The sequence below is a fragment of the Biomphalaria glabrata genome, chromosome 4, assembly GCF_947242115.1.
Source record: "Biomphalaria glabrata chromosome 4, xgBioGlab47.1, whole genome shotgun sequence".
NCBI classification, from domain to species: domain Eukaryota; kingdom Metazoa; phylum Mollusca; class Gastropoda; family Planorbidae; genus Biomphalaria; species Biomphalaria glabrata.
Window position 1 is genome coordinate 31,996,241 of NC_074714.1, and position 27,855 is coordinate 32,024,095.

At 33.6% G+C, this 27,855-nt stretch overlaps 2 protein-coding genes across 2 annotated transcripts; one reads left to right on the forward strand and one right to left on the reverse strand.

Annotated features, from left to right (window-relative positions):
* Positions 1-1,534: 1,534 nt before the first annotated feature.
* LOC106072951 (protein ATP6V1FNB-like) lies at positions 1,535-6,308 on the reverse strand. Its single transcript, XM_013233418.2, has one exon. It carries the CDS (start codon positions 6,177-6,179, stop codon positions 5,619-5,621), a length of 561 nt encoding a protein of 186 aa, XP_013088872.1. The 5' UTR covers positions 6,180-6,308; the 3' UTR covers positions 1,535-5,618.
* LOC106072949 (F-box/LRR-repeat protein 5-like) lies at positions 6,305-27,848 on the forward strand. The gene is made up of 11 exons (XM_056027458.1): positions 6,305-6,461; positions 15,997-16,223; positions 16,328-16,436; positions 18,593-18,731; positions 18,882-19,073; positions 19,252-19,430; positions 19,545-19,658; positions 20,191-20,273; positions 21,808-22,437; positions 25,014-25,245; positions 27,134-27,848. Exons 1-10 carry the CDS (start codon positions 6,366-6,368, stop codon positions 25,240-25,242), a joined length of 1,998 nt encoding a protein of 665 aa, XP_055883433.1. The 5' UTR covers positions 6,305-6,365; the 3' UTR covers positions 25,243-25,245; positions 27,134-27,848.
* Positions 27,849-27,855: the final 7 nt, after the last annotated feature.

The following is a 27,855-nucleotide window of genomic DNA, read 5'->3' on the forward strand; positions in this document are numbered from 1 at the left end:
CGTTGTGTAATTTCTCCATAAGGATACAATGAATCTATATATACAATGAAAAGAAGATGAAATGTAATTATATAGTGGACACCAGTCCCTGGTATAAGAATTATAGGAAAGTGTGTGTGGGTGTGCACAAATGACATTAAGGACTACACCTTCTTGGTTGTAAATAAATAGATCTATGTGAGATGGGAGGAATATTTCACAGAAATACTCAAACTTAGAGTACTTTATCATTGAGATACTTACAGAAATACTCAAACTTGGAGTACATTATCATTGAGATACTTACAGAAATACTCAAACCTGGAGTACTTTATCATTGAGATACTTACAGAAATATTCAAACTTGGAGTACTTTATCATTGAGATACTTACAGAAATACTCAAACTTGGAGTTCTTTATCATTGAGATACTTACAGAAATACTCAAACTTGGAGTACTTTATCATTGAGATACTTACAGAAATACTCAAACTTGGAGTACTTTATCATTGAGATACTTACAGAAATACTCAAACTTTTAGTACTTTATCATTGAGATACTTACAGAAATACTCAAACTTGGAGTTCTTTATCATTGAGATACTTACAGAAATACTCAAACTTGGAGTACTTTATCATTGAGATACTTACAGAAATACTCAAACTTGGAGTACTTTATCATTGAGATATTTACAGAAATACTCATACAGTTGAGTTGTGTCTTGTAATTTATCATTGACATGAACAAGGAAACTGTCAACCAAATCCAGAGGACCTAGATTGAGTTTGCCTTTACTGAATTGTGTAATGTAAATTTACAGACAAAAAGAAGACAACGAAAAGGTTTGTATTTACACTCAATTTGGCCTGTGATCTTTATAGGACACAAATGTTGAGAAGACATACCATGAAAGGAAAATAACTAAACCAGTGTCAGGATTTATAATACAATGGAAGCTTTAAAAAAAAAACTAAAATAGAGAGACACTTGAAAGCAGAACACGAATGCAGTGAACTACTAAATCTAGATTGTTCCATTATAGTAAAATGCCAAATTTAAATTATAACAAACGAATTTTCACGTTTAACTGGAGAAACAGAATTATTTAAATAAAAAAAAAATTAGACATTTCAGGACAGAAGATTACAAAGTAAAGTAACAATAAATAATACATAAAACACTAAACCACAACTTACAAATACCGAAACACAACCTAATAAAATACTCAAAAGGACACAGAGATTTTGCTAAAAAGGTACAGTTCTTATCCCATACGCTAGGACAAAGTTACACAAGTGCTCCTTCTTCCCAAAAGCATCAGGTAAACCAATGACTTGGCAGAGTAAAAGTCTTAATTAACGTGCACGACTAGATTAACAATGAATAAGAATAGAACATATAATTATCTTCTTTTTTTTGAAGGAATCTCTGTACTCTCTAAGATAAGTGACATCATTTAAGGATATGACTTTGTTCTCCTCCATGCAATGCAAGCACAAAGATTAATTACAAGTTTTAAAAGCTCTAACATTTATCACTGCAACACATTAACACTTGCCTTTTAATGTTTTATTTCCATATATGCACGTGATTTCAAACTATGAACATAGAGTATAAAAACAAAAACCTGCGATGCATTTCACACTAGTTGTGTGTCATCATCTAAACGTTTATATCAATTAACACAGAACAGCTTAATACTGATTTTAAAAATGAAGCGTTTTAAAAAATTAGATTTTCTATTCAGAATACAGATCTAAGACAAGAACAAATTATTTCGCATGTGACACTATACACGCTTGTGACTAGCAGACCCTTTCTTTCTCTGGTTTACAGTGTGACAGGTGAACATTCGTATAGCATAGCCTGTCTCTGAGCAGGTTTAAAATAATAACAAATAATGTTTTAAAATTAGTAATATTGCTATGTGTGTGTAATGTGAGCTTTATAAGTGTGGTGTCTGTGCCTTGCAAAATACATAAGTAAAACTTAGAGAAAAACCAATACAAGTGTGATGCATTAAATAACAGATACAATGACCCTTATAAACTGCTGATAATGTTATGTGCTCCAAGTCATAATACTTACACATAAGGATCACAAACTAATTTACCTGTTTAGGCTACAAGTCTCAAAATAAAATCAATATGTAGTGATATCACTCCATTTATAATGACAACAATTCAACAAAAATGATTCAATTCAAAATAAATTTTCCTTCAACTGTGTGTTGTTGTTTTTTAAGGCTAATAAAAAGAAATGAACAATAAGACACTGATATTATAGGCCTATTCCTATATGGGCATAAAAACGGTGAACTTCAAAAATTGGGAAATAATATTTTAATGCTTTGACCATTAAAACAACTACTCAAATTGTAAATGAATTACAAATATAATTTCGCCTCTAATTACAGGATTACCTATTGCCTTTCTACACATACACATAGACATACATAACTATACAATGAAGAAGGCAGCAGTAATACTGAAGTATGCAAACTGAAAGAGGAAGTTAGTGTCAATGCTGTAATGGGAGATAATAGGCTTCAAATAACTAATAGAAAAGAAAAATAAATAATGATGTATCTTGCTATGTGTGTGTGTAGAAGATGTGCATGGTTACAATTAAACTACCTCATACCTTTTTTCAAAATAAAAGATGTACTCCTCAGCCATTAGTTTATGTATTTTATATATATATAAAGAATATTACCCTTTCTTAACAAGTTGTTGCTTTGGAATAAGAGTTACAGAGAGCAAATTATATAATATACATATGAAATGTAACTATTACAATACTGGTTTTTAATACATAAAAGATTATATATAAATATTCTATGAAGTATATTTATACATGCGTAACCATTTGCAAGGGGTATAACTCACTTTCTAAAATATTATAGTGCTTTTGTCCCCTAAGGTCAGTTAATGAAGACAAATATTTTAATACTTCTAACTAATGTTGGTGTTAACCTTACCAAGATGTTATAAACAAAGGAGAAAGACTCATTTCATAGAAACATTAAAGGAGAACTCCTAAATTTCTAGCTAATGATTTGTAAAATAGCATATTAAAGGAAACATTTTAAAATATTTTTCATTACTTAAATTATATAGCTTGTTATTATAATACCAGCAAATAGTGTATGAAGTAATGTAGGCCTACCTAAAAAATATGGATGTAATATTATATTGTCCTAATCACTTAGTAACTTAGTACTTTGTAAACGTGTATGTGTTACCCAACCAGCCAATTTTCTTATAAAATCTATCATTATTTTTAAAGCCCAGAAATATGATATTTTTTTTTATTGAGTGACCACTCTTTAAAAAAAATATTGAAAATTACTTTGGGATTTTTACATATAAAGAAAGACAAATTGAGCTGTTATTTCATCTTTCTTTTTAATATCTCATTGTAGTTATCTAAAGGGAAGTAACTTTCTTGAGACAATTACCGTAAACAACAACACGAATGGAAAATATCATGAATACAAAGCTTTTTTTCATCAGAGGGGAATACATAAATTCACGGTGGAAAGATTAGGCCTACATCCTACACATTCATATTTCTCACACATGTTCATGTTAATTAGATTTAAACTCTACTAAGTCATTGTTTTCCTGGCTGAGTCAGACAACCGATTCCATGCTCTAATGTCTGTATGAAGAAAGAGTTGGCCTATATTTATACACATATACTTATATATATATATATATATATAATATATATATATTTGAATTGGTCCTAGCATATGGTGAAGGAAATGTGCATTTGTGTGTGTGTCTTACTGGTATTTTCTTAAATTTGAAAATTATGGTTTTTGTATTTTGTGTATTGTCACTATTTAACATTTTAACTTTCTATCCTGAAGTGTCTCTAAAATAAATGTGAGTTATAAACCTCATGGTTTTGATCTACTTTCTTTTTTGTTTGCTTGAAATGAGGGATCCCAAATAAAGGGTGCATGAAACAAATCAATCTTTGCATTATTTTTATTCAAGAAATTAAATTGTTAATTTAGGCCTATTTCCCTAACAAAATGTAGTTGCTTCTATCAATGGTGTGTAGGGGGATTATAACATTTATTTTATTGCTAAAGCAAGAAAAAATAATAATTCTAAACCTGTTCTACATATTGTTTACTCACAGTAAGACCTACTTTAAAAATCAAAATTAAAAAATCAGATATTTATGAATCAATATTATATACATACATTATACACTAAGGAAAGCCAACTTACATCAACACAATGTTTACAGTAGGAAATAACAATAATTTAAAAAAAAACACAACAGAGTATCATCTTTTCAACACAGTATGAAAATCTAGAACCTAATTTTGTATGATTTGTGCCATATCAAATTTTATAGATACTTTTATGTAAACAGTATTAACAATATAATCTTAGACTGGGTTGTGTTGACTTTTCATAATTACAGGTTTAAGAAATTCTAGTTTAAATATAAAAGAAGTCTTATAATTGAACAATAAAGTCTAACAAAAAAATATTGAAATACTCTGTAAGAGTTATTTGCACTGAACTTGGTCACATCACACACTCAAAAAAATGAGAACTTCTTTTTAGACACTTCAAAGTAATTTACTTGAATGGAAAGGCATGAATTTTGAGTAATGAAAACAAGTTTTAATCCTTAAGGCAAGAAGCTGAGAAACAGCAGGGAGGGGAGTTTTAAGCAATATGTTTGAATGCTTAAATTTGAAATGTTTTGGAGGTGTGAAGAAAAAAGTGCTCTTAAGCAAACTGAGATCAAAGTACTCAAAGTATACAAGAAAAAAATATTACAAAATCAGTATAGGAAAAAATTGAAGGAGGATGGTCTGATATCTCAACTGGTAGAGATTAATGATCGAGATATGAGGAGAAGCTAATTTCTTCATGACTTGCACCAATGAGCATTAACAGATGATCATGAGGATGATTATGAAAATACTGGTTGTAGCTACTCTCTTTTACATACAATTACAATGGTGAGCAAAAATCTAATTACCAATACTCATACAACTTAATTTTTTTTTAATTTACTTGATTTTATATATTTCTTCTATACTTATGATATATATATATAGTATTTTAAATTACAATATAAAACCTCTTGAGAAAAAAAAAACTTTTAAAAAGTCCAAACATAATGAGAAAAATGGATTAAGGATCACACAATTTTAAGGCATATAATAGGTAATAAATAGGCTGCTCTTTGAGGGCTATTTTGCATTTTACAAAACAATTTATAATATTCATAATAATGTCACAAAATTAGCAAAAGAACAAAAAATAAATTACTAATGAAATATGCACAAAACTTCTTCTAATTAAATAATTTGTTTACAGACCTCTAATGCAAAAATTTAAAAATCTCAGTAAAAATTTCCATTGAGCAATATACATTAATAGCTTAGGATAGGCTATATGCAGAAAATATGAAAATGGCAATTCAATTCTGTTTGTAGACACTTTGATGAGATATTTTCTTGAGATTCTGGTGACAAGTAAAAAGTATATGTTCAACTTGTAGAATAATTCACCACATTTAATCCAAAAAAAGAAAGTTACTATTATATATATATATTACTACAAAGTTTGATGACAATGCTCTTTATAATACGGAAACATTATTTACAATCAGTCACAATTCCGTTTCTGGTATAGAAAGTATCCTCAACTATTTTGGTCCTGCCAAATTTTGGTTTCTTAATGTCTTCTTTCTTGATAACTTCTCCAAGCCTCCAGCCATACTCCCATGACGAACAAGTTGGAAAAGCAAATTTTTCTTCTGGAATCGTGTGATAACGCTGTCTGAGATAAATGTAACGACCCTTCCCTTCTTTGGTGAAGCCATCGTAAAGCAGTTTTCTAACAGTGGGTGATGGTGCTATCATTTCAGGAGAATCAAGAACAGAGCTGTTGGCTAAAGTAGCTGATGATATCCTGTTTAGATCGCCTTTCTTTCTGTTAAACTTCACATCAGATGAGATTGCCGGAAGTTTTTCTAAAAGAGTATCTGAAGGTTTGTTGTCTTCTATTTTTTTACGAAATACCTCTAACTGTCGTGGCTTATTTCGTTCTAGCCCTTTCATTTTAGCAAAGGTTTGTAACCGAGCGGCTGCTTCTTTTTCCACAGTTTCCTTCCAAAAATTCTGCATTTGCGTATTAGCGTAAGGATTTCTCGCCATTTTTAAAAGTTAATTTATAATTAAAATATCTTTGAAAAATGTACGAAAGAAAAGCAACTTGCCAAAAAAATTGCTTGATAATTTCGTATGTGATTATAACACAATATCAACGTCGTCAGGCCAACGGGACGTCATATCTCGCGAGAAAGTGCAGTATATATATAGATCTATCTATACACAAGCAAAATGGCTCCCCTTGGTCTATGTTGGCCTGACGAAGTTGATGTTTTCTCTGTACCACATTCCAGAATGAAAACTCTAGTCGATACTTATAAAAATTTGGTAAACGTAGTCTAGATCTAAATACCCCACGCCAAAAAAAAGAATATTGTGTTATACTAAATCTAGATCTATATAATATATCTAGACTCTAGACTGACTAAATCTTTAGATAGTCTAAATAGTCTAAAGTCTAAATCTAATGGAATGGGAGTAGAGTAGTTTATCACAAAGTTATGCTTTTTGGACACCTATTGAGTATTGTCATTCTACTAGATTCTAATTCTAGAGTCTAGACTTAGTCTTAGACTGACTTAGACTAGAGTAGTTTATTTAATCCGGGGTAATCATGAATGTGAGCGTCAAAAATTATTTATGCGACATTCCTTGTTGTCTCTCCTGGCCAAAATTTGGCAAAAACAAATCCAGATTTGTTTATCAAAAATAATTTTGGTATCATTAAGTGCTGCCAACTAGAAATGAGAAACACCCATTAACGTACAGATGTATTAATGTTAGACAAAATAATTTAGACCACAATAAAATAGTTCTTTTTTTTTTTTTAAAGGTTTATTGCAATCAATTTTTGTGTGTGTGCTAAATAGATGTTACTTTTCATTGTCACTGAATTATGAATTATTAAAATCTCTGAGTAAATACTTTTTTTTTGTGAAGTAACCTACGTCTGTATTTTATAAGACAAGATCTGAATTGAGATTTTTTTAAATAGCTTTTATGAATTGCTAGACCAGATTCCATATTATTTTAAATAGTTTTTATTTTCATAAAGAGCATTTTTCATGCTTATAGCATGCTCAGAGCACTATGGTCCAATCTGTTTTCAGGATCACTAGGGGGTGGGGGTGGGAGGTATCCAGGGAAAATGTTTTCAGTAATGCTGTTAGTTGCTCAGTAAGCACATCTCTGATTGAGTCCGATGTTGAGAACCTCGAGCCTCTTTATATGTAGCTATCACAAGCCCAAGTGTTTTATGTCTCTCACGCTTGTCATATAGTGATTTCTACTTATTTATTTCTCTTGCTGTATTTTATTGGTGGTGTATTTTGAAAGTAAACGATGTTAAAAAGGGTAATTAATTTATGTAAAAAAAAAAAGCTTATTATTATACAGTGAGTAGCATACGCCAATATTTTTCAGAGCCTGCCTTAGGTCACTGCAACCTATGCGACCGCAGTGAGCCACGTACTGTCATAGAACCCACTCTAATTCTAGGTGTAAACTATTAAAACGAAACCATTTTGTAACTTATAACAGATTTTCCTGGAAGGTAGCTTCTCACAATTTATGGAAAAAAGATACTTGCGTGTGTAGGCCTACTGTAATAGTCCTGCCTTGTATTTGTTGATGGCTATCGGACTTCGACACTCTGGAGGCAATGGGCAGAGGCGGCCTGAGCAGTGCGCGAGGCCCTGGGCGAGCGACATATGCGGGGCCCTAAGCCGTAAGTGTAGGCTATATATCTATACCACATCACATCACGCTAATGTCTCGTCCGCCTCTAATGCTGTAGGTCTTATTTGGCTATAAAACATAGTACCTTACGTATGTACTGTACTATTGGCCGTTTGACTACATTACATAATGTACTTTATGAAAGATTTTGCCTTAAAGTTTAGTCAACGTAACTAATGATTAAGACATTTGTTCATGAACAATCAACAAACTACATAATAATATTTCTGCTAAACACTCTGAATGTTAAGATTATGGCCGCCGCAAGAAGAGCGCAAAAGGTCTATTGTTGATGCGAATAATGCATGCTTGGACTCCTTGGTGCTTTCCCTTCAAGTTTACACCATTGTATTTGTATCCCTGGACACGACAATCAGCGATGTCCTGACCAACGTTCAACAGCGCAGCAAGAAGCGCCATGACAAACCCTTTCCTGTTAAGTTGTCAACACTAGGATACGTCCAAAAAACTCAATATAAGGGACATCAGCTCTTTGTGGCTAACATCAGGTGTGTAGTCAAGAATGACGGGAAAATATTTTGCAAGTTTGATTTTATCAATAATGTTCCCTTTTACTTCTGATGCCATAGTATTCATGTGCTCGTTTTGAATCCTATGCCCGATGTAATGGCCGTGAGCCTCGGCGTTCTTAATTCTTCGAAGATGTACTTGCATGGTTGGGTCGACTTCGGCTATCACCGTTGTTCGTTTGTTTCTCTGTTCTCCCATTATATGCGGTGTTGTTTTCTTAAAGGTACTGTACAATCGCTAGAATTTTTGTTAAGACTGCGCGTTACAGCAGTTTTACTTTTCTAATTTTTCTTGCATCACGTTATTGGTTGTGCTACCATTTGACATTCTCAGAGCTAAATCCAACCTCAAAGTCAATAATGTTCTCTTTTTCTTCTGATTACATCAGGTCCATAAGCCGTTTCGAAACTGTCATATCTTTGACATATGTTGATAACGCGAATGTTTATTTGTATAGCATTAGGGCCTCTTCTGACCTTGTTAGAATGTTCTTTGTGCAAACATTAAATTACTTTATCCTGATCAATTTTGTTGTTGCATAGTGCCACTATGTTAACTGAGTAATTTGACCTCAACACATATATTTAGAAGCAAGTATCGTCTCAACAGACAAAACGTTTAATAATCATAATAAAATAGTGCATAAAAATTCCAGCCATGGAAATACATCACTTAGAACCCATTAATATTACATCTCGCATCTCTTACACAATACATACATACATCTCCTTACTCTCTGGAGTCCAAAAGGTAACTGAGGTTTTCACCCCGTGGTCAAATACAGACCAATTATTTCTTCGTAAATAAGGCACGAGATAGTCAAATGACTATTAACTCACTTCATGTGACATTGAATCTCAAACGATTATGTGACAGAAACCTATGCCAGATGTTATGTTCTGGTGTCTGGGCTGTAAATTGTTTGATAGTTAATATCGAGCCTTTCCTGTTTCGTGCAATCTTTAACTGCGCGAGAGAGTTGTCCTGTTTTTTACACCTTCAAATCAATTAACTTCTGATACGAAGCAACTTAGCATGTAGTGATTTCACTGAAATAAAGTTTATGAGGATAAGCTATATAATTTTAATAAACTGGAATAAGCTAATCTGTAGTTCATGTCCGACCATGCATGCTTTATTATGGGCTTGCAATTCAAAATTCTGTAGCACGTAGTCGTGACGATTTTTTTTCATTTGCACATAATTATAGCTATCATTATATTTAGTAAAGGCCTAGAATATGATAAAATGTTATTTTCTTTTTGTCTTGGAGGAAAAATTCTAGTCAACTGTCAATTTAAGAAGATCTTTGAATTGGATGGCTGCTTGGTCGTGCGGTTTGAGCGCTGGATTGTCGTTCAGATTTATCAATGGTCCACGGTTCAAACCCTGCACGCTCCCATCCCCCGTCGTCCTGCGGGAGGTTTGGACAAGGAAGTAATTATCTTCAACTCTAAAGGAACATCCAAAACATGTCCAACATTTTACGAACAAACAAAACAACATGTTTGGTGCATTTTAAAATAGTTAAGCCTATAAGTGAAACCAGACAAACTGCTTTATGTGTAATCAGTGCCTGCTTCTCGTGTGCTTCTGATGTGTGTTTTAATTGTAATCAATTATTCATCTGTTCTTGAACCAGTTTCCGTGTTGTAAGTTGCAGTCTGTCCATCTTAGCATAAGTGGCTGCTCAAAAGCACACCAGCAGTCACATTAATCACATAATCAAAAACCAAACTGACCATGGTTAGGAACACTTCAGGGATGGCATCTTGAGGAAGGCGAGACTATTGGCAGACAAACTAGGTAATGAATTAGTGCTGCCGATAATTGGTAGTCGACAGACACACCAAGCAAAAAAACATTTGTTTGGATTTTGGGATTATTAAAGAACACTGCTTTACAGTCCGTATCTGGATTCATTAGTTTCTTCGCTAACGTCTCTCTTTTCAAGCAATACTAATGCTCAGTTCAACCTGTTTTGTTTACATCCTAAAACGATGCAAGAGCATGAAACAAGTATTTATCTACTTATCTTATATCATACAGACATTACTTCAAAAAAGAAGATGATTATGTCCAACGCGCCATGTATTTACAGTGAAATTAATATCATATAGGCGGGGGGGGGGGGCGAGGGGACACCAGTTCTTTTCTTTAATATGCTCGGGGGAAAAAAATTGAAGCTACGACTTTGAGCCATAGGTGGCAACTTGCATCCCCCTTCAAAAAATCCTGCTGGCGCACATGAACACCCGAAATATCTTGTCTATGAAATATTCAATGAAATATGTCTTGATGTGAAATGAAATCTACGTGTTCTTAGCAGCTTGTTGCCCAGATACTTAACTACTATTAAAGACGAGCACATCAATTTCAACACATAAAACTAGTCAATTACTTCATACAGACTTTTAAAATTGCTTCTCACGTGACTTGTACTGTGACATAATCACTTTTCTTAACATCGCTACTTTTCTAAAAACTTCTAACAACTCTCAGGTCGACCCACTACTAGCCAGCCTACTTAATTACTAGACTTGGATTTCTTTCTACGTTTTTTTTTTTTTTGTACATGACTACTACAGCTTGACTTTCTTCTTAAATGGCTTATAGCCTTGCCGATTCTTTTATCCGTGGCTCAATTGAAGCGGGTCACAATGTTATCCTTTCACGCTCTATATTGGCCAAAATCACCTAAATATTAGAAACTGCCACATGATTACTATTTTACCAGTGACTCAAATACAACAGAACAAAACATAATATTCATCTTATATTTAGATCTAGTCTATATAGACTTAACAAAAAAAAAAAAAGCTAATCAACAAACAAAAAAAAAAACAAGTTCAGCATATATTTGTGTTATTCCAACTTTATTAATATAATTGTTAGAAAAAGGAAAGAGTTTATATAGTTAATTATATAATTTATGCCTACAAACAAGCGTGCAGCACCGGTAACAAAAAGAAAATCTCAGAATACTAAGTTGGCAACACCTCTGTGACATCATTGTAAACAAAATGGCAGCGTGCTCAGCAACCTTGACGTCGCTAATGCTTTTTGTTCATGTCATATAAATATAAAAGTTCTCTTTTTTACAAGCAAATCTTTTAAAAACACTATTTATATTTATTAATTGTATTTAAAAAAATTTTTTTGAATTTTCGGTGAATCAATAATTTTTGACACTCATCTTCATGATTACCTAATCCGGACATTACAATATACATGAATTCGGACACTCGCTGTCTTTGTGGTCATTAAATCTTTATTTTGATATTTTATATTTAATATGAAACTATCATGCTGTATAAATAATAATAATGTGCTTGTCCATTTGCCAATGATTCTGACTCAATTTCCTTCCATTTAGCTGTCTTTTTATGTAAGAAAAAAAGAATTTCAAATGTGTAAGTCTGGTTGCTGTTTTTTCCTGTTACCTGGATGACTTTACCTCTTCCTAGGGTTAAGACTATATTTTTTGGTTGGCTAAGTCTATGCTAACGAGCCCAGCAATATTTATTCTGTTTTTGGAGCTGTTTTATTTGATTCATAAGCCAAGTTGTTTGATTGCAAACAAAACAAAAATTAATAGGGTGTTTGAATTAAATTATGATTTTCTTACCAAAATTATTTCAAACAGCCAGTTTTGGACATCAATGTTAATGATCTTATATTATATTTGTTTGTTTTTTGATGTTTTTTTTTATAGAAAATACATGGGCAAATGTTTGGAGTGAGTTTGGTACATTGAATGAAGTTAAATGCATAGATCTAGATCAGTGTTTCTCAAACTTTTTTGTCTGGCGGCACAGTAAAAAAACTACAAAAATTTCGCGGCACACCATGAAGAGCAACAGTTGTTTTATAATAAAAAGAAAAAAAGATTTTTGCCTGTATTTAAGTATTACATATAATGTGAAGGGTGTGCATGTTTTTGAGAGCAAATGCGATCTAATCAAGGCTTCAGAGTCGACAAACAACTCGCATTTCATCGTCTATTGTAAGAAGTCTCTCTCTTTTCTTAGACTTGATTTCAGTCAGTGCTGAAAATCCAAACTCACAAAACATGAAGATGCAAATGGAAGAATGCTCTTAAACTGATTGCAGGATATAACTTGTTGATTGAAATCGAAAACACATACAGGCTTTTCTCGGCAAAACTTGACTTAAGAACTGCATCGTTTTTTAAATCAATGAGGTGCTCTGCTTCTTCAGCTGTCAGATTTGTAGCTTCATTGTTTCCAAATGGATAGCTGACCCATCCATACTCTTGACTGTTGGAAAGTAATGCTGCAATGCTGACTGCAAGTGTGTCAAAGTGCCAAGAATTTCGGAGGTGATTTCTTTATTTGAAGCAAATTCATTGTAAGTAGGAAAGCAGTCGAAGACTCCTTTCGAGATCTTATTCTGCCACACAGACAATTTTTCACCAAATGACTTCAGTTTTTAGGATACAGTGATGATGGTTTCCGATAGTCCTTGAAGACTTAAATTCAAGGAATTTAATTTGTCAAATAAATCAGAGAGAAATGTCACCGTAACCCACCAGATCTCGTCATGAATAGAAAATCCAAAGTCTTTTTTTTTTCAGCCTCCAAGAATGAAATCAGCTCAGCCTTGAGCTGGACGACACGCTTTAACATTTTTCCCCTGGAGAGCCAACGAACGTTGGTGTGATACAGCAGACATTTGTAGTCTGAATCCATTGCTTCACAAAGCTCTGAGAAAAGTCGGGATGCCAGCGGTCGAGATTTGATGAAGTTTACAACTTCAATCACTTGATCCAGAGCAGACATCAAATCTTTCGGTAAAAACTTGAAGGCAAGAGCTTCTCTGTGTATCATGCAGTGAACAACTAATACATTTTGATTTTCTTGACCCACAAGAGTGACGAATCCCTTTCTATTTCCCTGCATGGAAGGACAGCCATCGTTGCAAATGCTGACACAGTTTTTCCACTGTAGTTTGAATAGCAAAATGTTTTCGTTCACCACTTTGAAAATATCTTCGCCTTTGGTCGTAGTTGGTAAGTCTTTGCAAAATAAGAATTCGTTGACACATTTTTCCTTTATGAACCGAATAAAAGCTAGCAGCTGGACTTTGCCGCTAACGTCAGTGGATTCATCAACTTGAAGAGACCACAGTAGAGACACTTCATCGTCAGTCACGTCGAAGTGTTCGCAGACTTGATCTTGTAAATCTGACGAGACAGTTTCTTTTGACAAAGGAACTTTTTTAACTTTTTCGGCGGCATCGGGTCCAAGGATAGTTTCAACAACTATTGCTAAAGCTGGTGCACGACTGATTGTGTGTGTGTGTGTGCTTTCTTGCTTTTTGTTAATAACCGAGCAACCTTATAACTTGCAATCAATCCCTTTTCTGGCAGCTTTAGGTAGTTCGTAAGTTTCTTAGCTTGTTTATTTTGTTGAGCCCTGATGTTTTCTAAGTATTCCCTCGGTTGCGCTTTTACAGCTGGATGTTTTGTTTCCAAGTGTCTCTTCAATTTGCTTGGAGCAAGCGCCTCAGAGTTGCATTGCAGATCAAACAGAAAGGCAATGGAACATCTTCAGGTCCCGTAGATATGAAACCATACCCGATGTAATCTTCTTTGTACCTTCGTTTGGTTCCTTGCTTTTCATTGAACACTTTCGCAGTTTCATTCTTGCTAGCGTAGTTCTCCGTGGATAATAAATAACGCTTATTGATAATTTGTTACTATTAGCATACACCTAAAAACTTTACATGAAACCAATCGCTTATTATTATCGTTACCAATTCAAGAACTGCTGTGCGTCAGCTAAGGCGGCCTACATTTCAGTCATTATAATAATATATGTATAGTGGACAATTCCATAACTTAAAGAGCTAACAACCCTTTCCGTCACTATGGAGCGATCCACTACTATTACTGATCGTTACAAGTGGGGATGTCATCGCAACGAAAAATAAAAATTTAATAGTAGACAGACCTGTGTAACGCTGCAAGTGTGGCGGTCTGAAAACTTCCGCGGCACACCTGCAAATCTTCGGCGGCACGCTAGTGTGCCGCGGCACACAGTTTGAGAAACACTGATCTAGATCTACTAGATAGATTTCGATTTATATAGAGAGAATATAGAGGATTCAGCTACTTATTAGGCAAGAATGGCTATCCTAACCCTAACCATTATCTAGATCTAATAATGCACTGTCAAAGTCAAACTTTTAAATTTTGGCAGATCTATGATTAGTTGCAGGTGGTACACTATTGTAACAATATTGACTATTGACAATATATCCTATTTTCTTAACCTAGTAATTCTTGTATGTATGTAAACCTATATCTATACATAAATTTTATTTCGAAAACGACTCTAACAATTATTTTGAAAATTTTAAGGTAGATGTAGTATATAAATGAGGAAAAAAAAACTCATTGGTCATATTGCAAAAACTTGAGGTTGACCGTTATATTGGTTTAAACATTAAATTAATTTCGGCAAGACATCTTTTTATGAAAGGAAGGGTTTTGAATGACGTCTAGGGAAAAAGCTTGACACTGCTTAGGTCATTTGGCCTACAGCAAGAAAGCAGAAAAAAAAAAGTATATATTGTTACGTTTCTCTCTCTCTCTCCTAATCAGACCTTTTGTGACCACTGTGCCCACATAGGGCATCTAACACAAGAACTTAACAACAAGAGTTCCAAATTATCTGGTACCTTAAAGAGTAAATAAAATAGCCAATACAACGCTATTGGCAACACAATAAACTGACTACACTGTACATCACCGTACTGTTGTACTAAACTCTACTCTCTCTCATCCTGGACTTGTAAACTTCAATCGAGGACTCCACCAAGACCGACTTCATGGACAACTAACAGTCCCAGTCTCCTCTCTTTCCTGTACTGAACTACCTTACACTCTCTGTCTCTGATCCACCAAAACTTCTGCTCACATGATCATAACTTGGGTCATATTTACATGCAAAATTCATACCAGTACTGTCCCTCGTCCATCGACAAAGCATGCTAAACTGTATTACTGGCCTGTGTCACATGTGTCAGCTGATCGTACACAGTTTATCTTATCACATCACCAATAGGGTTACAACAATATATATTAAGTATGCTGCTGTACTCAAGCCCAGTGCTAAAAATTGTGGGCTCAAAATCTACAACTACTGATCGTTCTGTATTTCCTCTGCATTCCTAGGCTTTTCCATGCTTCCTTAGCTTACTTGTGCCATTTGTAAGAATATGTTACACATACCTTTTTTTAATACTATGATTTGTTTGAGAACATAACAGAATGGTAGAAACATGATTTGTTTTTTTATTAGTTGAAACTAAATCCTGAAAGTTAACCAAGATCTTAATCGGTATATAAATCAGGGAAAGTAAAGAGAGTTATCTTATCTTATCTTATATAATACAGACGTTACTTCAAAAAAGAAGATGATTACGTCCTAGTTGTAGTTGACCACACACAAAAAATGTCTTTGCAGGAAATCTTTACGTATTAGAGATGGCTTGGCATAAGTTACAAAGATACTTTTGATGTTTTCCATATTTTATAAAACTGTTCTTTTACTGTTTTTGCTATCAGATTACTTCAACAGATTTCAATGATGGACAAAATCTTCAAGTACTCTTGACAAATCTACAAAATGTTTTCTCAGAATTTAAAGCACATGAACACATCGAGAATAGTTTAATAATGAAGAGGCTGAAAATAAAGTTGCGCGCAGCTTCAGTCACAAATGCAGCTGTCTGTAACTGTCACAATGACAATAGACTGTCTGAAATGCTTCACCTGGTTCTGGATGGCTACAAGTAAGAACAAATTTTGTTAGGGTAGCATTTGAACCTTTGAACATTAGGCTTTAGCTGTAAGTCAGTGATACAAAATATCAACTCTTTTCCTTCTTTAAAATCAGATTAACTCAGAAAACCAAAACAGAACGTCAGAACTATGGGGACAGACTTAAAAAGGCTTTGGAAGACTTTACTAAAAAATTTATTCCGCACATGGAGGAAGAAGAAATGGTAAGCTTTTACTTAAATTACTTGTATAATCTTGTTCCTGTTTAATTTTATGTACAGAATCGTTCCTGTCTTATTGTGTGTATAATAGTATAATTCCTTTTAGAATATGTGTATTACATAGTATCATTCTGTTCTGATAATGTGCTTTGTCCCAAGTCAGTCTGCAAGCCTAAGTGGCTTAGCCTTGTTAACAGTACAGTATGTACAGTAAAAATTACAAGTAGAATGACATCATTCACTAGTATTCTAGCAAGAGGGGGGAAAATTTGATGGGATAACTTGTCTTACGTCACATGTCTAGTAATATTGAGAATAAGAGACTAGTAAAATAGTGTTTCAGTTTAATTTCTATTACTAGTTTGGCTTTTAAGAAAATCAATGTTATGGTTATTCAATATTGTGACTGAAAGTGATCATTATTCTAATTGAATTTATCTGTATTAAATTTCAACATGTGGATTGTTATTCTGTGCTTTATTCATTATGACATTGTATTTATGTGAGCACAAAGAATCTGCTAAATCAATCATTGCAGTTTGAGATCTACACAAATCAGAAATAACACAACATAACATGCCTAGTATTTTTCTGTCTGTATATTTTTATATGTTATGATGCGAGTTCTTTTTCTCTGTTGATGATTTCTATTTTTTGGTTATTCTTCAATAATGCAAGGACAAGTTACTTTAAAGCAGTTTCAGTAGATTTATTATACAAATATTTGTACAATACAGCTCCAACTCTATTCTCTGTACGACTCTGTACAACTTCTACAAACTTTCTACTAATCATTCTACAAGCTCTCATTCTCACTACAAGTTCTAGCTCTACTTTCGCTCTCCAGGTTCTATCTCTACAAGCTCCAAGTTCTAACTCTCTCTACAAGCTCCAAGTTCTAACTAATTAGCCCTAACAAATCAGGTCTTAAATACCTTTTTGTTCCACTCATACCTTTCCACATGTACTTGTTCCAACATACCACATTGTCAAGGCCTACTTCCACTAATATATGTATGTGTCATGCTAAATGTACCCAAGTCCTGGATAATACCATAATGACACGTACAATGACAAAATAAGATTCAGAATGCCACTTTACCGACATATAGCATGTTTAATTACATTATTTTCACTATAATACAGAAAAATAGTTAGAGTCTACACTTAGACTATATATATCCAAAAAGTCCAACTGTCCTGGACTAGGAACAAAAAACACACTGCCTTATCATGAGTTACATTGTTCAACAAAACATCTCACCAAACAAAAACAACCCAAAACAATAACAGTTTTGAAATCAACCACCTGAATTGCCCCCCTTCTCCTCTACAGTAAACAGGAGACCCAGGCTGACCAGAACTCAGTCCTGACACACGTAGACACTTTTATTGCCTCGTGTCTCACAGTCACCCACCTGTATCTTACCACCAAGACAAGAACATCATTCTCTCATCCAGACATTGACACATGCACCCTCTCGTATCTCCAGTCCTTACAATACAGTATTACAGTGATCCAACGTTTATTGTTGAGATGCATTCCAGGACCACCTGCGATAACCAAAGTGCAAAACAGAACTGTTAGATCTATTTTAGCCTTTATACCCCCCCCCCCCCTCTTTTGCATTCATGCCTCATGAACTTAGGTAGTGTACTGCTCATAAGTCAAAATACATTAATAATAGATCAGTAACCCTCTCCCTGACATGTGCACACCACTGTGCTAAGCATGTCAGGCGCTGGTATACAATGTAAGCAAGTAACCAATCTTTTTTTGGTTACAATTGTGAGTAAGCACATAGCATCTCATGTTAGAATTAATATTAGTTATATATATTTTTACACATTTTTTTCCTGTAAACATTCATAAAAGATAATTATTTCCACTGATTAAATTAAGCAAAAACAAATCTTTGAAAAATCTAAGATATGCCAATTATTTTTCTCATTATTTTCTTATTTAAAAAAAAAAATTCAAATGTCCAAGTCATAAATGCTGAATTGCAAAGTGATGAGGGATCACTGTATTCCTGTCTAAATATATACTTGTAATTATTTACTAAGTATTATCCTCTTTTTCTTCTTTTTTCTCTCTATTTGTTTTACATTTTATTGACCAATGGTCTACTGACTCTTATCCAAATCTTCTTTCTCAGGTATTTCAGCCAATGCTCATGCAATATTTTAGTTATGATGAGTTAAAGGAATTAAAGGCAAAAGTAATTGAGCAACATGATATGTCCAAAAGCCAAGAAGAAAGCATTCAGGAAAAATATGTTGACGACTCTAAAGAATGTTAGTATTTTAAGATATTTTCTAACACAGTCTTAAAGTCACAATTACTTTAAAACAAATTTTAAAAAAATAGTGATAATGATGATTTTACAGATTGAACATTCTGACAATTCTTTCAGCTTATCGGAATGAAATGTAATTATTTTTCAGCTGATGGTGAACAAAATAGGGTTGAGAAGGAAGATCATTTTTCCAAGCTACCTAATGAAATCTGTCAACAAATTTTTGCTCTGCTTGGCCCAAAAGATTTAGTGAAGATTTCTCAGGTTTCTAAGAGATGGCAACATGTGAGTAAGGACCCAGCCCTTTGGTTTCGTCTCTATCCAGTTCACTGGGCTCAAGGTATGGAGACAATTGGGTTCTCCTGATTATACAAGTTTAGAAACTTTCAAATTGCAAGTGTAATACAATACATAATATAGTACTTGAATGCTTATAATGTTTTTTTAAAGTTAATCTTGTTAATGTTTTTTTCCTTAAAAGAGAATAGATATATGAAATAATTGGTTTCTGTTGTCAGGGAATTGGAGTTTTTATCCTGAGCCTCAGGGTGGTGTTGATGGACCCGGAGTAGATGTCAAAGTACTGAAGAGGTTCTCTGAACTAGGTTCCTTTTCTTGTCTTGATGAAGATGCAGACTTTGATGACTCTGAAGATAGTGACGGAGCTGAAGTTGATGACCCTGAAAGTCATAAGCAGGTACATTGGTTATGTCATTAGCTGTTTTTTTTTTATATTTTTTTTTATTTTTATTATCTTATTTGATGTAATAAATGACATTATTTTGATTTGTGCTGTTTATTTTCCTTGTAGATTTTATCAGAGGCCAAAATGTTAACTGCTATAGTCAAATATTTGCTGCCAGTGGTTGGTGAAGGTGTAAAAGTTTTTGACTTAGCTTATAGTCGAGGACTCAGTAATAACTTGGTATGACTTTTTTTTCTTTGTATTTTCATGACTGCCTCTTGTTATACTTATGTTAAAACTGTACTGGAGATGTTCACACTAAGTATATCACAGTAGCTCTTTGTTAGCAATTTCATTGTTTAAGATCCCATTGACATTTTTAAGCAATGACAGAACAAGAAAGAGAAAGAAATATGAAGAAATGTGGGGGTGATATAGCAGAAAGTAAAGAAAAATGTTAAAAAATAAGAGGACAATATTGGAATAAATAGACAAACTAAACACCATATTGATAGATCACTAAATCATATAAATGACTATGTGCTACAAGTAAAAGAGTTTAGACATTTGATTCTACAATTCGGAAAAGTGCTGACTAGTTATTCTAATGTTGATTAAAATGCTTTGCTTATCAACACTGGACACAGGCTACACTAAAACAGATGACAAGATTGCTATTTATGGATTGGCCTTACTGTATGACAATCTGGAACAGATACATTTTGTAGTCTACACTATCTAGAATTTTGACATTTGTTTTCTTAATATTTAGGTTCACAAGATTCTAAAGCTGTGTCCTAACTTAGAAGTGTTTGATTTGACTCACACAAAAGTTGGAGATGATGCATTTAAAGAGTAAGTCTATTTTTTTATTTATTTATAAAAGAACTAATTTTAGACCTGGAGGTGAGAACCAAGAAGAAAAAGACTTGGAGGACTCTGCAATTTGTTTGCTGAAATTTAAACTAGTAGTCATTTGGTGATTGTTTGGTCTAATTTAAACCTTGTAAACAGTTGAATTAAAACATAACATTACTACATTTTTAAAAAATGTATAAATGAGAAATACATTTCAAAATAATGTACCTTGTTTCAATTATACTATCAGACCTGTTGGATGTATGATCATCAACTTCCTACTTTAATTCTTAGTTGTTTGTTGTTTTTTTTTGGTTCCATGTAATGTTAACACACACTCAGACAGTATGATAGAATTAATTTAGCAACTCATGAGTTGACTACTACTATTTTATTGTAAAAGAAGCATTTAGATATATCTCTGATATGTAATGCATGTGACTTTGGCATGCTCTCCTATGCAGTCCTATTAAAGTTACTTATGCATGACGAGCAAATCCAATACCAATTTACCTCTTAACCTTAGAACATGCCATGTTACATACTATAATATAGAAGTGCTCCTGCATGTTTGAAGTCTAGCCCAGAACATCCCATTGAAGCAGCACACAAAGGTGGATCCTCAAAAATGTCTCAACACAGTCGATCTTAAAAGTATGCAAAGATTTGAGGCGCTTACTTCTACTCTAATTAGTAGCATTAATGCAGCCTGGAAAACTAGCAGCAATTACACCTGAAACAGGGTTAAAAACTTTTGTTACCAAACACTGTACCAGATTTACCAAGACAAAGTCCAACACATTGGCTTGTAATTCCATAAAGTGCTTTAAAGGGGGAAAACACTGGAGTCTTTTTACACTTAACAAGTGTACTTCTAAACATTATACTTAGCATGCATAATACACTTGGAAATATTGTCAGGTTAAAAGTGATGCTATTTTAGTAACTAAATTTATGAATTTCTCATGCACAGTTTTAGTTTATGATGTAGTATTAAAATGGATTAGACTCAGGAAATCTATGATTAAGTGTAACTTTTAGTATGTAAATTTAACAAGCAGTTTTCAGAGCTAACAAGGAAAGGAAAAACTCTTAGTTGTTCATAGAGAATATGCAAATTAAATGTATGCCTAAAGTTTGGTACAAGACATCATATTTAGCTTAACAAAATATACTTCTAAGATTTTTTTACTATTGAATTCATTTTTGTGTTTAGGCTCTAATAAATCTAAATTTTACAATTCAATCCTTGAGTTGGTAGAATCTCCTGATCATAAATTTGGCATTATTTATTTGTCCCTTCTACATTTTGTTTATTTATTCCTATCTCCTTATTCTTGTAGCGTAGTGCAGAAAATGTTAATTTTAAAAAATCAATGTTTATGGCTTGCACAACAATGCATCATGGATGTCAAACGACATTTTAGGTTATTTGCTTATGCTATCAGATTAATAAGTAATAATGCTTCAATAATTTCATATGATGTTTCTATTTATTAACTAAAATTTAGATTTTAAAAATTTCTTTCAGGTTTGGGGCTAACAACAAATCATTCAGACTGCGTTACTTAGATCTAACAGGATGTGATAACATAACTGATCTCACTTTGTTTAGTTTGGCCAACAAAGTTCTCTCAGAAGACACAAACCATCAGGTAGAAATTGAAAACTTGCCATACAATTGTCCTCTACGTCAGTCTCTTTGTTGCAAAAAGTATCCAACTGCTGTTAAAGAAACTATTTCCTACAGTAGCCATACTGAGTGTACAAACACAGAGAATGTTAAGTCTAACATTTGTGAAGAAAATTTTGTGTCAGAGACATGTGACTTAAGCTATGTTTATTTGGACATGCTCATCGAGTCTGATGGAAATCTACTCCCTCCTAGCTCAACAACTTACCAGGACAACGTTTCAAGGCTCAGCCAAGAGTTTTGCTGTTTAAATTGTGTTGGCACTGTGGACCAAGCTGGCCTCTCTTTGTCTCCAAAAATATGTGGCACTGGGTGCAAATGTCCTGGCCAAACAGTTTCTGTGACAAATTTGTGTGATACTCAACAATCTTTATTTGATAAAAATTCATCTCATGCTATGAAAGGCTTGTGTAGCTTGGAATTCCTCAGTTTAAATGGCTGCTACAGAATTTCAGATAGTGGTTTATGGTAAGTACATTCTGTTAACACCATTAAGATTCTCTCTCTCTCTCTAAAGCTATTGTTCAAAATATATCTCTACTCTTGACAAATACAATTTAAAACTACATGAAAACAGTTTGTCTTGTGTGCTCTAACCTTGCCCCCCCCCCCTCCATCCATCATTTTTTTTCTATGCTTTGAATTAGAATTCATACGTTTTCTGGGAATAAAAGTTTATGCTCTAGGTTACACCTCTAATTTCATTATACCTTACAGATACTATACATAAAAAGTAAACCACAAGGATATGTATGATCCTCTCATGCTGTTTGGTGCATAGGGCAGCAAGCTATATCCACAGAGTCACAAGGGATATCCACAGCCTCTTCTCTTGTAATGCCTACAGATATTAGGTCTTGTAAGAAGGTGGGACACTCTGTTAGATAAATATGGCCCTGTTTTCATCTTCCATTATTTGGTCTTGGTGTTATCACTGTTTTGGCTGTCTTTGGGAAATGTTTTTCATCCTGTCTATGGATGATATTTCCAAAGAGTTTCATATGATATTCAAAGATTTCTCAATATGATCTCAGTAAATGCTTTCTCTGAGATCCTTCTCATCCATCTCTGCTGAGCCACATTTAGCCTCTTGTCAGCCTTTATGAATGACTTCCTTTTTTTTGCAAGCGTAGATCACCATTGGCACGATAAATGTATTGAGGAGATGGATCTTAGTCACCTGGCTAATTGTTTTAATTTTTTCAAGCCAGCTCCTTCTTTTCCTATTTATCATGCTGCATTGTGATATATGCGTTGCCATTGCTTGTAATGACACTGCCTAAATAAGTGAATTTTTCAATGTATTCATTCTTGTCTAGCCAACATTGACTGGGGTACTAATTGACCTGTGGCCAATATATATAACTTAGGTTTATATGGAGGCCAACTTTTGGGTGTGCCTCTTTCTTTGTCATCTCTTGTATAAATTTAATTTTAGTACAGAGATGTGCTATATCATCTGCAAAGTCCAGGTCTGTCAATCAGTTTGATTAGTGCCATGGGATACTAAAGTTTGTTTGGGGATATCAGGTAACACCAAAAATTAAGTTTTTAACACACATACACACACCCCATAACAAATCAACAAAACTTTTTGAAAACCCATGGTAAGTGAAAGTTGGACCCCACTAAAGTCGAGGGACCAATGTACCATTTAGAAATAATAATTTAATTTATAAAGCACTGTTAACAAATATAATGTAGGCTTAAGGTGCTGAGATAAAAATCAAACATAAACACAATAGTAAAAATTGACAAACTGATCTAAAAAAAAAAAAAAAAAAAGGTTAGTTATTTCTTATTTCATTTGAATATTTTTTTTTGTTACATAACAAATCTTCAGACCCCCCCTCCCCTCACCCATTCCCCCCCCCCCCCCCCCCCCCCGTAACAAATAATGACAAATTTGTATTTATACCCTCCCCCTTTAGCCTTTATTAAATGTAATATTCAAATGTTCCCTGTGTTGTTGTTTTTCATTACATATGAACAGGGATTATGCACCCTTGTCTCACACCCATCTCAGTGTTGAAAAACTTAGTTATTCTTTAGTCCTGATGCAGCAGCTGTATTTGCGGTAGAGATGTTGCAAAATTTGGGCTGAAAGATGCCATATTCTTTTGCTATTTTCCAGAGTGCTAAGTCCATGAAACTAATCTTGAGCTTTAGTTGGTCTTTCAGTTTTTGCTGGATAATGTTTTGCAGGACAAAAATGTCTTCAGTGGATGATCTGCTTCTTCAGAATCCAGCAGTGATCAGCATAAATGTTCAAATGTCTGATTAACTTCAAGATCATTTCTAAACAAGACAAAATTTAAGCTAGTTCTCAATAATAATATTTAGTGAAAATCTTTTAAATACTAAATTGTGTGGCAAAAAGAAACATGCCTGACAAAGTACAGGATGGCTGCCTGGTCGGGATGGCTGCCTGGTCGTGCGGTTTGCACGCTGGACTGTCGTTCGGACTTATCGATGGTCCCGGGTTCAAACCCTGCCCGCTCCCATCCCCCGTCGTCCTGCGGGAGGTTAGGACTAGGAAGTAATTATCTTCAACTCTGAAGGAACATCCGAAATAAGTAAAACATTTTACAAAACAGTACATGGCTTGTAAGACTGATATCATTTGTAAGTAATTAAAATGATTAACGTAATAAGACTTTGTTCACATCAATGACTGGTGACTGGACAGGCTTGAAAAAAATAGAAAGTTGGTAATTGGTTTCATACATGCTTAATTGAGGTTAAATTGAGGCAGGAGAATAGGGTGAATCAGGCATGAGAAGGAGCCATGTACCTTATGGAGCTAAACGCTTCGGAATTCCTGCCACTTTGGCATCAAATGGATTGTTTTTGGCTTATTTTCATAGAATTTTTTTTTCTTTGAATACTAGTATGTAATAATTCAATCCACCAAATTGGGTATAAAACAAAGACTCACTTTTCATAGAATGTTTCATTAGCAATGTCTAGTATGTAATGACAATGTTGAGTTAACTACTTCATCTATTGTTTTTTTTAAAGCTGTTTATTTATTCCCTGTTTAGTGCTCTAGCCATCGGACAAGGTACACCTAATCTTACTCATCTGGATGTCTCAGGGTGTATTGCAATATCTGGATATGGTTTATCTAAGCTTGTCTCAACCTGCCTTAGACTTGACCATGCGCATTTGTTTTACTGTGACAATATTCAAGATGATCCCTACAGAAGTACAGCAAGTGGTTGTAGAAATGTTGAATGTGGAAGCAGATTTTGTTGCAGCATGGGCCAATGATTGGTAAGTACATTTATCAACAAATTTGAATCATTTTTGTTGTAGAAACCAACTATATATAAGAAGTGATGTAGTGGCAAAATAGACAAGTGCTTATCTACTAAGCCAAGGGTCTGACGCTGAAAACCCAATGGTGGCTGGATTTTTATTTTAGGATGTCCTAGAGTCAGCCCATTGCTCAGGAATAAAGAATATTTGTTAAAGAAAGTAAAGAGTGTAGAGCATTGTGCTGTCTAAAGGAATCTTGTGTTGATTCTTAGTAATACTTTCTACACCCCCTCCTTTCATTGGCATCTCAGTTCTATATAATATTTATTCTATATCTTGACTGAGATTCTAACCCATTATAACATTTGAATTCATGGGTTCTTACAGCTGTTTTATATCTTGAAGAAAAGTGTCTGCAATCCCAAGTTTACACACTAGAGAGTGCACTTCATGGCTTTCTGTGAAATTAATTTAAAAAGAAATATTTTGTACTATTTAACATTTGTATTTGGACATAAAGAAAACATCTTCAGTTGTTGGTTTGAAGTATTCCAGTTCGTACCTTACTCGGTCAGACTATGTCAATGCCAGCTGTTGATCAGGAGACATGATAAGTACCAAGATGCCTGTGTGTAATCGCTGAATGAACTCATTATTCTGTTCTATTTATGTGTATGTTTCTGTTGTGTTGTCTTTACATGAGAAAAGAGTCCTTGTAATCACAACAAATTTCCATATGGATCAATAAAGCAGTCTTGGTCTTATTCAAAGTATACATTAAGTGAAATTTTTTTAATCCAAACTTTTGTTCCCCATCTCCATCCCTTACTTTGGAGAATCAGTCATGATTGAGTCAGTGAGCTAGTGATTTGGTTTCAAATGCATTGTATTGCATAACCAAATTTGGCTGACTCCTTCAAGTTGAACGCAGTTAACTGCACTGTTATTGCTTTTAAGATCCATGTAAATAGCTTGTCTGCCAAAAGAAAACAATATTAAAACGTTGGGAAGAAAGTAATAAACACTTCATCAAAGAATATACTTTTACCATTCTGATCAATTAAGTAATAACATAACACTTATTACCAACCAAGTAGTGAAACATCTTTGTTCATTTCATTGTAAATCATTAAGTAAAACTTAAAACACTTGTAATCTTTTGAACATCTTCATATATGATATGAAAAGTGAAACCCTCTACAGTGTCTTATCAATCTTGAATGATATCTAGGCTGACATACTTGCCGAGACTGTTAATAATTGAACTAATTGCCAAGTCAGAGCACTTGTCTTGAAAAAAATCAATAGTGAGACCAGAGCTGTAGTGTCCATTAGAGGCTGGTCAATAGCTAGTCAGGAGCTTGATTAGAACTAAGTTAACTGAGTGCAAGTGTTTCACTTCAGTCCACCATTCCATAATATTTTGTCTATTTTATAAACTTTTGTTTCTCCAAAATATGTTGATTTCGTTTGTTACCCTCTACAACAGCCAATGGACTGGAGTATTGTCATGACTTTATGTATTCAATTATTTTTTTTAGCTAAGTGTTTGGGCTGTGAGTCATTTCAATTTCAGCTGTGATTTGAAATGTTTCAGTGAAGAAAACTTTTGAAATGATAAATGAGACAAGTGTAAATTCATTTGGAACAAAAATTAGTCTAAGAGGTAGTAGAGAAGGGGGAAACAAGTAATGCTCAGATTCCTGGACAAATGGAGAGGGTAATAGTAATTACTAAAAAGTAATAGTACTAACTTTAAAAATCACTTATTCTTCAGTATTAAAAAAAAATCAATTGCAAAAGACAATATATATTTACACTAAAAGTACCTAAGTTTTATTTGTTGCATTTAGTATCAATATGTAAATAGTTGATGTTTCAAACCAAAGTTTATTCATTTCAGTTGATGCTCTGTATTCCACAATGATGAGGGGAAGTTAGGTGAACATCAGTAGCGGATTCTTACATATTTTTTAAATGGGCAAACCATTACAAATAACCAGATGTTCTAATGGATGTCTACTTCTCTCTTCTACTGCATGCCATGTATACTGTTAATAAGTGATGTTTAGTCTACAGCTTTTGGAACTAAGGTCAAATGTTCCTAACAAAAGGAAAGACATTTAAGCTTTGCTTAGGTTGTAGCTACCAAGTACCTTTCACTTCTTTGCATGTTTTAATAGGCTTAATGTTGACATCAACATATTGCCACAAGCTTTTGTATGATTTTATAACTTGATACCAAAAATAGAATAATTAGGGCATGTCGAGATTTTGTTTTTGAAACTTTATTATTAGTTTGCATAAAACATTAATGTATATATTATATGGCTACAGTTAACGCCAGAGTTTGCTTATATTTTATAATGGTATATTTCTGCACATTACATAGAAACAATTTTCATTATTGAAAATCTCTGCTACTAAATTACCTTTGACTATATTTTTAGTTTTATATGCATCAAGCCATCTATAAGTCTATTACAGAATTGATCTGGTTGTGTAGGCATATATCTTCAAACAATCTATGCAGAATTACTTTATCTAGTCTTTGTTCTGTATTGAGTTGTTCATTGTGCTATGTATGATAAATAAAGTTTTCTCTTTACTCAAATCTATGCAAAT